General features: G+C 46.2%; 1 protein-coding gene across 1 annotated transcript; it reads left to right on the forward strand.

The window, feature by feature from the left end:
- Positions 1–3,566: 3,566 nt before the first annotated feature.
- Positions 3,567–3,799, forward strand: LOC143020499 (uncharacterized; the record flags this gene model as incomplete). Its single annotated transcript, XM_076176926.1, is given in 1 exon segment — positions 3,567–3,799. A coding segment is annotated over 1 exon segment (233 nt), but the record flags the coding sequence as incomplete, so codon positions are not given.
- Between the last annotated feature and the right edge of the window lie 8,948 nt (positions 3,800–12,747).

Genomic DNA, 12,747 nt, shown 5'->3' on the forward strand with positions numbered 1-12,747 from the left:
ATCCGCTCTGATCTCACCCCACCAAAACGATCCGCTCTGATCTCCCCCCCCCAACCAAAACGATCCGCTCTGATCTCCCCCCACCAAAACGATCCGCTCTGATCTCCCCCCACCAAAACGATCCGCTCTGATCTCACCCCCACCAAAACGATCCGCTCTGATCTCCCCCCACCAAAACGATCCGCTCTGATCTCCCCCCACCAAAACGATCCGCTCTGATCTCACCCCCACCAAAACGATCCGCTCCTCCCCCACCAAAACGATCCGCTCTGATCTCCCCACCAAAACGATCCGCTCTGATCGCCCCCACCCAAAACGATTCCGCTCTGATCTCCCCCCACCAAAAACGATCCGCTCTGATTCTCCCCCCACCAAAACTTTCCGCTCTGATCTCCCCCACCAAAACGATCCGCTCTGATCTCCCCCCCACCAAAACGATCCGCTCTGATCTCCCCCCACCAAAACGATCCGCTCTGATCTCCCCCCACCAAAACGATCCGCTCTGATCTCCCCCCACCAAAACGATCCGCTCTGATCTCACCCCCCACCAAAACGATCCGCTCTGATCTCCCCACCCCCAAAACGATCGCTCTGATCTCCCCCCCACCAAAACGATCCGCTCTGATCTCCCCCCACCAAAACGATCCGCTCTGATCTCCCCCCCACCAAAACGATCCGCTCTGATCTCCCCCACCACCAAAACGATCCGCTCTGATCTCCCCCCCACCAAAACGATCCGCTCTGATCTCCCCCCCACCAAAACGATCCGCTCTGATCTCCCCCCCACCAAAACGATCCGCTCTGATCTCCCCCCACCAAAACGATCCGCTCTGATCTCCCCCCCACCAAAACGATCCGCTCTGATCTCCCCCCACCAAAACGATCCGCTCTGATCTCCCCCCCACCAAAACGATCCGCTCTGATCTCCCCCCCACCAAAACGATCCGCTCTGATCTCCCCCCCACCAAAACGATCCGCTCTGATCTCCCCCCCCACCAAAACGATCCGCTCTGATCTCCCCCCCACCAAAACGATCCGCTCTGATCTCCCCCCCCCCAAAACGATCCGCTCTGATCTCCCCCACCAAAACGATCCGCTCTGATCTCCCCCTCACCAAAACGATCCGCTCTGATCTCCCCCTCACCAAAACGATCCGCTCTGATCTCCCCCCCACCAAAACGATCCGCTCTGATCTCCCCCCCACCAAAACGATCCGCTCTGATCTCCCCCCCCCACAAAACTATCCTCTCTGATCTCCCCCCCACCAAAACGAACCGTTCTGATCTCCCCCCCACCAAAACGATCCGATCTTATCTCCCCCCCACCAAAACGATCCGCTCTTATCTCCCCCCCAACAAAACGATCCGCTCTGATCTCCCCCCCACCAAAACGATCCGCTCTGATCTCCCCCCACCAAAACGATCCGCTCTGATCTCCCCCCACCAAAACGATCCGCTCTGATCTCCCCCCCACCAAAACGATCCGCTCTGATCTCCCCCCCACCAAAACGATCCGCTCTGATCTCCCGCCCACCAAAACGATCCGCTCTGATCTCCCGCCCACCAAAACGATCCGCTCTGATCTCCCCCCCACCAAAACGATCCGCTCTGATCTCCCCCCCACCAAAACGATCCGCTCTGATCTCCCCCTCCACCAAAACGATCCTCTCTGATCTCCCCCTCCACCAAAACGATCCGCTCTGATCTCCACCTCCACCAAAACGATTCGCTCTGATCTCCCCTCCACCAAAACGATCCGCTCTGATCTCCCCTCCACCAAAACGATCCGCTCTGATCTCCCCCACCCCAAAACGATCCGCTCTGATCTCCCCCCCACCAAAACGATCCGCTCTGATCTCCCCCCCACCAAAACGATCCGCTCTGATCTCCCCCCCACCAAAACGATCCGCTCTGATCTCCCCCCCACCAAAACGATCCGCTCTGATCTCCCCCCCACCAAAACGATCCGCTCTGATCTCCCCCCACCAAAACGATCCGCTCTGATCTCCCCTCCACCAAAACGATCCGCTCCGATCTCCCCCCCACCAAAACGATCCGCTCCGATATCCCCCTCCACCAAAACGTTTCGCTCGTTTCTCCCCTCCACCAAAACGTTCCGTTATTTTCTCCCCCTCCACCAAAACGATCCGCTCTGATCTCCCCCTCCACCAAAACGATCCGCTCTGATCTCCCCCCCCACCAAAACGATCCGCTCTGATCTCCCCCCCCACCAAAACGATCCGCTCTGATCTCCCCCCCACCAACACGAGCCGCTCTGATCTCCCCCCCACCAAAACGATCCGCTCTGATCTCCCCCTCCACCAAAACGATTCGCTCTGATCTCCCCTCCACCAAAACGATCCGTTCTGATCTCCCCCTCCACCAAAACGATCCGCTCTGATCTCCCCCTCCACCAAACCGATTCGCTCTGATCTCCCCTCCACCAAAACGATCCGTTCTGATCTCCCCCTCCACCAAACCGATCCGCTCTGATCTCCCCCTCCACCAAAACGATCCGCTCTGATCTCCCCCTCCACCAAACCGCTCCGCTCTGATCTCCCTACCCCCCAAAACGATCCGCTGTTATCTCCCCCCCCACCAAACCGATCCGCTCTGTTCTCCCCCTCCACCAAAACGATCCGCTCTGATCTCCCCTCCCACCAAAACGAACCGCTCTGATCTCCCCCCCCACCAAACCGATCCGCTCTGATCTCCCCCTCCACCAAAACGATCCGCTCTGATCTCCCCCTCCACCAAAAACGATCCGCTCTGATCTCCCCCTCCACCAAAACGATCCGCTCTGATCTCCCCCTCCACCAAAACGATCCGCTCTGATCTCCCCCTCCACCAATCGATCCGCTCTGATCTCCCCCTCCACCAAAACGATCCGCTCTGATCTCCCCCCACCGATCCGCTCTGATCTCCCCCCCCCACCAAAACTATCCGCTCTGATGTCCCCCCCCCACCAAAACGATCCGCTCTGATCTCCCCCCCCACCACGATCCGCTCTGATGTCCCCCCACCAAAACGATCCGCTCTGATCTCCTCCCCACCAAAACTATTAACTCTCTCCCCCCACCAAAACTATTAACTCTCTCCATCAAAGGATCTGCGATGCTTTACAAACTCCCCCCAACCAAAACTGTTCTCTCCCCCTCCCCTCCCCCCCCCACACCAAACGATCTACTCTGGTCTCCCCAACCGCTGGGTTTTCCTCCCCAGCCCTGCTCTGGTCTCCTCCCCTCCCTTCCCCACCACTCCCCTCCCCACCCCACCAGTCCCCTCCCCTCCCCACCCCACCAGTCCCCTCCCCTCCCCACCCCACCAGTCCCCTCCCCTCCCCACCCCACCAGTCCCCTCCCCACCCCACCAGTCCCCTCCCCCACCACTCCCCACCCCCACCACTCCCCTCCCCTCCCCACCCCACTCCACTCCCCTCCCCACCACTCCTCTCCCCTCCCCACCACTCCCCTCCCCACCCCACCACTCCCCTCCCCTCCCCACCCCACCACTCCCCTCCCCACCACTCCCCTCCCCTCCCCAGTCTCATCTTTGTCCTTCCGTTTCAGCGTCTGGATCCATTCCTGAAGTCTCAATGGGAGCCGCTCTCGACCATCCCGTGGCTGAACTTCGTCTGCCACGATCTCTTCCACGATCTCGTCCTTTGGCTCTTCACCTTCAGTTGCGACCGAAGTTCTGGCCTCGGTACTTCGATCCTCGTTTTCCTCCTCTGCGTGCGCGCGCCAAAGATCCTAATCCGGCTCCCCCGGCACACCACCGATTTAGACTCCAAAGACTAACACCCGAACTCAGGAACTTGCTGGACCGGCCCCAGGAGAACTTACACACGCTGAACGTCGCTGGACTCGAACCTGTGTCTACGGCAGGATACCTTAAAATCCTCCTCCCATGGTGCACCTCGCTGAAGGTACTCGTCCTCGGGCCCCACGCGACTCGGCCCGTACTCATAGCGGCGTCCAAGTGCCCCTTGATCTCTCTGGAGACCGACGTAGAAGCCACGGACTTGATGAATGGAGAAGCGGTCGAGTACCTTCTAAGCTCGGGTCCTGACGCCCCTCGCGCTTGGTGCAATCTTGTGACCCTGAATCTGAACAACAGTCACGTGACTGTTCTCGAGATAGAATCGTTACTCACGAGGTACGTTCACCTGAAAACGCTCAAGTCTTCCAGGCAGTACGTCTTCGGAGTGATCCTCGGCCTGCAAAGGAAGGAGTTCGAGATTGGGTATGTGCGAGAGCCCATGAACTTGAGGTACGTTTTAGTCCGGGGAGATTGGCGTGGGATAGTAACTATGCCCCGCATTGCCCCCAAGTTGTCTCATATAGACCTGAAAGCCTTTTTTGGTTTACCGAAGGAGAGGGAATGTATGGATGCTGTTGCCAACATGAAAAACGTAATTTCTTTAACCATACAAAACATCGCCACTGTTGGGCCACAAGCTCTCCTGCCCAGTACCTTTCTACCTGTGAGTCACTCTCTTCAGGAGCTCAAATTCGACGACGTCTGTCTAATAAGCCTCATCGACGTCCTCTACATTCTCATGGCATGCCCGAATCTCGTCTCCTTTAGCATTTCGGTGGGAAACTTTGATACTAACGAAAGAGACTTGCCCTTCTTCTCTCACCAGAAACTCCGATATCTGTCCATTGAGGAGGGCAGGAAGGAGCCATGTTACCTGCATCACATTCTTCGGAGATGTCCTCGGCTCAACATCCTCGTCCTAAGCCTTCCGCATATAAATCGTTTCACACACATCTTGGGCAATCTCGACTCTTGTTTGGTGTTGCAAAGCTTAGAGGTGCTCGACATTTCTCGTGTGGGTCAAGTCACGCCTTTGAGCGACAGTGACCTGAAGATTCTCTGCTGTCGGAAGGACTGTGAGTGTAATCCACGGAGGTATCTCTTTGTTGGATCCAAGATCCATCCCCGGTCAAAGGAAATAAAGAAACTCAGGTGCTATTGGTGGGTGAGGAACAGTTCTTTGGAACCCAGAACGATAGGATTCATTGATAGTCTGGATGATGTTTAGCGTTCAGAAGAAAAATGCTGTGGCCATGAGAATTCGAATCTGGTAGTTTAGACAGAATTTCAATCCCATTTGCACAAAACGGCGAAAATGTTTCATCTTGAAGGATTTGGTAATGCGGTGATGTTTCGAAAATAAGAATCGCTCCTGAGACAGAAATGTAGAAAGACCTTAGTGGTCCAAAAATGAAGTGCTCAAGTGTTTGATAAAAAAAAAAAAAAAAAAAAAAAAAAAACCACCTAGGTCTACCTCAAGTTCAGTTATACCTGCCCAGAATAGTCGATTCCAGGGCCCTCACAGGGGGTGGGGTGGGGGGAATTCTAGTCTGAATATGCCGTCCACAAGGCTGACAAAATAATCACAAAAAATGTCAAAGGAATCCTGAATAATACCATAACATACACATTTTGCATTAGAATCAACAGAACATATAATACTTTTCCCAATCCTTTCTGCAATAGGGACATTAAAAAAATGAAATTACGCAAGCCAATAGGCAGTAAATGATAGTAGACGCTGGAAGTGGTGATGGGGCATCATTAAGAACTGCCCCGGGGCGGCGCACTTAGGCATGTAAAGGCTCTGGATGATTCCTTGACTTTCACTTACTGGAAACCCTCATCCCCGTGGGTTGGTATTCATCCCCGGTCCTTCCAATAGATTTCGTAAGAAAAATTTCGACTGTTTTAGGGCTGGAATGTTTTCTTGTCCGTAGTATGAAGGGAGCAGTTACCGCAAAGTCGACCAATCGAGGACTAATTCGGATGTAGGTGAGGAGAGGGGCAATTTTTGAAGAATATGGGCGGGTTCTGAAGATGGCCCCTTTCCGATGTATATCTTGCAGGACCGTCACAAGGAGATAAGCACCATTGGTTGCATCTATCCAGAAATGAAAATTGGGAAGAAAAAGAAAGAAGAAGAAAAGGTTTTGGTGTCTCAAGAATAGTGTAGAAGGGTTTGGTAACTTTTTACTTGGTTAAACGTTGTTCAGAAAATGAGAATTCGAGCAGGTGGGAACTGAATCCCACCTACACACAAAGAATGAAAACGAGTGAGCGAGAGAGAGAAATTAAAAAGCCAGACATATTAAAAATCTGTGTTCTATACTTTTTTAACGAAGATAGTTTAAACAAAAATGTCAAATTTAACTAGTTTTATTGTGGTATCACGTTTTATATTCAAGCAACTGCACTTTATAGTTTTTTCCTCTTTTTAGGATAAACATTTACTGAAGATGTACAAGTATTTTTCACCTGCACCGAGTTTTAGAATTTTGTTAAATTTTTCATGTAAAACGTTTTCTGTTGAATACATTTTGAAGACTCGAACATCTGTCTACCTTAAACCCTTATAAAAATGAATTAATCTAGGCTGACTGAAATTGTTAGTAACCAGAATAAAGACTTGAATGTACTTCACCGTATTTATCTCGTGTGGAGTATCGACTGCAAAAGTTTGAGGAAATCATGAAATTTGGGATTTTGAGAAACTCCCTTGCGAAGACCGGTCTTCCTCTTGGAGTCTTCTTAAAGGAACATTAACGGCAGTATCCACCATTACCACCAACCTCAAACCATCACTACCACCACCACTACCATCACTACCACCTCTTCCTCCTCCTCCTCTTCCTCCTCGCCAGCATATCACTCAGGCTCACCTGACTAGGGGATCAATCCCCAAGCAGGGTCGGTTCATTTCAAAGGATGAGAGCAACAGTATTAGCATTGGTACAGTCGTGAAGATCAAATAACAATATTTTTAATAGGTATAGCTTTGTTTGATAGATATGTAAATATTAGAAGGGTTCTATAAAATAAGTGTTACCTGCGTGCGCATATTTGAGGCAAAACATTTGCCATGATCTGTTGTGACAGTGATCGTGACTTGTTATTGGTTGTGCAAACCGCAAGGTGGGATAAAAATTCTTCGAAGCCTTTTTATGATGTGCCAAAGGGGGGAAACTCTGATCTAAAATCGGAAAAGAGAAGCTTGGATACACGCAATCCGAAGAGAAGACCGGAAGACTTGGCTCTATGACTGACATCAAAAGCCAAACTGTGTTGAGATCACTAAATGGACCTGGATTGACATTTTTCCTGGATGCTTTCCAGGAAACAAAGTTGGCTGGAACATGTGGATGGCTCGTTTCAGTTTGAAATGTACTTCTGCCTCTAACTCAAAGATGTGCCTCCACATGACTACCTGCCATGCATATACAGTTTCCATTGAGAACTTAACCATGAACCTTCTTAACCCATTCAACTCCGATGACAAGATGTCTTGTCATTTGGTCAAATAAAACAAAAATTCATAAAACACCAAAATGTTTGATCAAACACCAGAAAAATATGACGTCAGTCCTCACTTCGCTGCGAGCGAAGCGAGGACTGACGTCATATTTTTCTGGTGTTTGATCAAACATTTTGGTGTTTTATGAATTTTTGTTTTATTTGACCAAATGACAAGACATCTTGTCATCGGAGTTGAATGGGTTAAGGGATACCCAAGTCCTGTACAGTACTGTCTTGACATCTTTGCATTAACTTAAGTTCGCGCCTTTGAATCAATCAGCTTACAAATTACAGCATTAATTATCAAAATCTCGTTAATCGTACTCGTACTTTTATTAGTTATTCGATACTCATAATGAAGATTTAATTTTAGTGAATATTCATATCTTGAGTTTAACATTACTTATCTTCAAAATGGTCTTCAAGATTTGTAAATAACAGCATGGTCTAAATGACAGAACTTTACCGCATAACTTGACTTACTTCTGACATTATAAAACAAAATTGTTTGCTGTTGGTAACTGGATGTTAATGACATTCCTGCACATGACCGGAAACAAAATAATCACAAGATTCTAAAGATCTGTACGTTTTCATCGACTGTGAAAACGCTTGGCGTGTCAACAAGATATTAGGTTAGATAGATAGACAGACTTTATTTGGCAAAGAATCAATATACATGAAGTGCAGATATTGACAAGAACACATGGTTCGAAATAATAATTGCAAATTGCCGAGGATAACACAAAGCATGTACGCTTATTCCCATTGTTGTTATCTCCATGTAGGCGCTGTCGTTTTGACATCTCCTTTACCCATCCATCATCACACGAAGAGGAGGGACCAGGAAATTTCTCTCCATCATTGAAAGAAGAAGAAGAAGAAGAAAAGGTCTTGGTGTCTCAAGAATAGTGTTGAAGGGTTTGGTAACTTTTTACTTTGAAGTAAGTGGAAGGATATATTTTCACACAGTGTTTCTTGTTGATTTCAGTGACAGTTTCGTGTCGTCTATTGTCTTACAGTATGTGCGCGTATGTTGTTTACAACAGGGCTCTTACGTCACGCAAGAATTGGTCTATATCATGGTGATTTATATTTCCTGGGAGTATTCTAAAAAGTCAAATTATTTTATATTTAAGTTACAACCGTTCAATTTAAAAAGAACGAATCTTATGTATGCCAAAGAAAATGTATTTTAAGGGGTGACTATAAATAGTTACACCACTACATAGGACTGCTACTTCCATCAGTGAATTCGATAGATTGGCTATTTCGTACAATTAATTACTCAGAAAAATTATGGAATAAAAGAAAAATCGTCATACGAACTGCGCGTGTCATACTTATTTATATCTTTAAATTATGTTTCTAATAATGATACTAATTCCCTCTCATATATCTGTAAGAAGAAATACTGGACTGTTTTCTGTGTTATTACCGGGTTTTAGTAATAGTAAGGAATCAGTCACCGGATATCATTTCTTCTTGTGCCAAAAAGTGAAAGAAATATATTTAAAGTTAATAGATCAGTAGTTCTTAACCTTTTTCAGTGCCCGTATCCCTTGATTATCTTAAAAAATATCGTACCCCAATTTAGTATAAATACAATGCAAACATATGAAAAGGACTAGCGACACAAACCTTGCTTAAAAATTATTAGGTATATTAAATTACTGAACAAAGGTACTTTTTTATTTCAAATTAGAAATGTCAATTAGTAGGATACAAAGAATGCATATTATGCTTTCTCATGGTAAATATACAGTACGATTGCATTGACTACCATGTCTCGTACCCCCAGGGTTAAAGTTTAGTACCCCGTGGGGGTACAGGTACCCCTTGGGGGGCACATGTAGAGGAAGATCTCGGGTCCAGTTTGGTGACCGAATGTCACCCTCTCGAGGCTGCACCTCTAAGTACAGGTGACTGATGACCTTTTTAGAAGTCTGGGGTCAGGGAAATAGTTCCTACTTCCACATTGCTTGTCCAATACATACGAACATCATTAGTAGGCTTGATATATGATCTTCCCAGAGCTTGACTATTCAGTTCAACTAAGGATTTTTTATTTAGAGAACTATTTTTCCTGAGTTGAAAGGAATTGCTCAGGCGTTATCAATAAAAGAATCCCCACCCTAGACTTCGACAGGGTGACAATTCTTCATATGGGCTATCCTAGGGTGACGATTCTTCATGTGGGTTTACGATTCTTCGGTTGTATAAGTTGATGACAATAAACATAACCCTCATTCAACCTAATCTAACCTTTATTCAACTGTTGATATTTGGCGTACTGGGGTGACAATTCTTCAGGTGGGATCTCATGGGGTGACAATTCTTCATGTGGGCGTTCAGGGGTCCAAAGTATTTTTGAGGAAACTCTATTCAGTTGAAGATTGACCCCCGTATCACCGAGATCAGGGCAAGTTAGTTTACTTCCTTAGTTAAGACCATGAACATAGATTGGATAATTGGATTTGCCTAACAGTCTCAGTCAGCTGAAGGCTGACCAATATACGAAAGGAATTTAGATTAAACTTTGAAATCCTTTGGTATATTTCGGAGATGCTGTACTGACCAAAGACAAGAAAGGATTAACACACACACACAGAGACACACACACACACACACACACTCGACGGCGAGGTGGTAGCGTTCGTGGCCGCCACTACGGAGGTCCGAGTTCGAATCCCGCCAAGGGCTGAAATAATTTCAGTATCGCTGCGCTGCGAGCCGTTACTCCAAATCTCGTGGGCGGGGAAGTTGGGGTGTGTGTGTGTGCCATGTCACAGGATTACCCATAGGTCGGTCATACATGAGCTCTGAGCTCTCATCCGGGAGGGTAGTAGCTGTCGATCACGAGTCGAACACGTGATCCAAGACCATGGTGAATCACACACACACACACACACACGCACGGTGGCGCAGTTGGTAGAACGCTGAGCTGCCACGAAAGTGGCCCGCAGCTCCTGGTTCGAATCCTGCCCAGGGCCGAAATTATTTCGGTACTGCTGCGCTTCGGGTCGTTACTCTGACTCTGGTGGGCGGGGAGTTGGGTGTGTGTGTGTGTGAAAGGTCATAGCATTACCCATAGATCGGACCTGCGAGCTCTGAGCTCTCTTCCGGGAGGAAAATAGCTGTCGATCACGAGTCCAACACGTGATCCAAAGACCAAGTGAATACACGCACACTACAGGAATTTTCCTTATGTTCTTTTGGCGAAAATTCATTACAAATCAGAAACTTCCTCCTTCGGTACATTAAAGAATCCCTCAGGAATGCATACATCAACACCAAGAGGAAATAAATCGATAATAATAAAAACTGTGCATAGACTAACAAGATGATATAACTACGAAACTACAACACATACATACATATGCCAAAGGCTTTTTCCCCCCTTACAAGGGAGGTATCCAAAAAACAAAGGCATAAAAACCATTCCCACCCATTCCATCCCTAATACACCCCACTCCCCTCCACCCTCTATCCTCCCTCTTATCTTGGCACCTCCTGGATGACGGATCATCCCTGCATCTTGTCCACTGCCCTGGGTCAGAAGCAGTAATTAAGAAAATTGACATCAATTTAAAATGAATCTAAGTTACACACACACACACACACACACACACACACACACACACGCGCACACACACTCGTGGGCGGAGAGTTGTGTGTGTGTGTGTGCGTGTGTATGTGTGTGTGTAAAGTCACAGTATTACCCATACAGCAGTCATTTACGAGCTCTGAGCTCTTTTCCGAGAGGAAAATAGCTGTCGATCACGAGTCCAACACGTGATCCAAGACCATGGTGAATTTTCGTTGTGAATTACATACACACAGACACACACACATATATATATACATATATACACACACATATATATATATATATATATATATATACAGTATATTATTATATATATATACATATATATATATATACATTATATATATATACATATATATATATATCTATGTATATATATACACACATATATAAAGATATATATATATACAGTATATATATATATATATATATATATATATATATATATTGTTCAGCAGTATTAGGCGTACCTCTACCTGGATTGAGAAACTTATGCAAGAGGGTATTAACTGGGGCCAAATCCCTCACCTTTGCCCTTCTCTCTCTCTGTCTCTCTTCTCTTCTCTTTTCTCTTCTCCTCTCTTTCCTTTTTTTTCTATTATCTTTCCTTTCCCTGTGCTTTCCCTAACCAATGTCTGACCATTTGCCGTACTGTGTGTGTGTGTGTGTGTGTGTATGTATGCATGTGTGTGTGTGTGTGTATTGTGTGTGTATTTATGTAGTTGTATTTACCTAGTTGTATCTTATGGGAAAAGGAGCTACGTTCATGGTGTCCCGTCTCTGTATGTCGCTATGTCTAATTTACTCTTAAATTCGTGTAATGTTTTTGCACACACTATTGTTTCGTCTAGTATGTTCCATACATCCACCACACCGTGGGGGAAAGCTGTTCTTTTTCAGGTCTCGTCTATAACAGTCCTTTTTGAGCTTCCTTCCATGTCCTCTTGTGTTTCTTATTCCAGTTTAGTAAGTCTTCTCTATCAATGACTTCTATATCTCTCATAATTCTGTAGATGGTCAACAATTCACCTACTTTTCTCCTTTGTTCCAGAGTCGGTAATTCTAGCTTTGGCAATCTTTCTTCGTATGAATAGTTTTGATAGTCTTGGGGCCATCTTCGTAGTTGTTCTCTGGATTCTCTCAATTTTCCTTATATTCTTTTTGGTACTGGGTGAGCATAATGTCGCTGCGTAGTCCAATTTAGGCTTTATCAGTGTGACTAGTATTTTCTATACCATTTCTTCATCCAACTAAGTAAAAACAATTTTATTGATCTGAGCAAGTTATAGGTTTCACCGACAATTTTCTCTATCTTTTTGTCAGGGGACATATCTTTTGTGACGATTAATCACAGGTCTTTTTCAGATCCCACCTTCTTTTTTTCCTTTGCGCCAATCTTATATTGTCCTGATATCCGTTTTTTACTTCTTCCAAATTCCATTATACTACATTTCTTAATGTTGAAGTCCACTTCCCACTTCTGACTCCATTCCCAAACCCTGTTTAGATCTCTCTGCAGTGAGTCACAGTCCGTTTCAGTACTCACTTTCTTTAACAATTTTGCGTCATCTGCAAAGAAGCTCATGTAACATTCCACACCCTCGTCCATGTCATTCACATAAATAGCAAACATTATTGGAGCCAATACTGATCCTTGTGGAACTCCACTAATCACCTATTCCCAAGTACAACTTTTCTCTCTGAGCACTACCTTAATTTTTCTTCCATGCAAAAAGTCCTCCATCCATTTCAGTAGTTTACCTTGTGTCCCTCCTATGATTTCCTGTTTTCTTAATCTTT

Source organism: Oratosquilla oratoria, chromosome 40 (assembly GCF_046742065.1).
Source record: "Oratosquilla oratoria isolate Oo_2021 chromosome 40, ASM4674206v1, whole genome shotgun sequence".
Taxonomy (NCBI): domain Eukaryota; kingdom Metazoa; phylum Arthropoda; class Malacostraca; order Stomatopoda; family Squillidae; genus Oratosquilla; species Oratosquilla oratoria.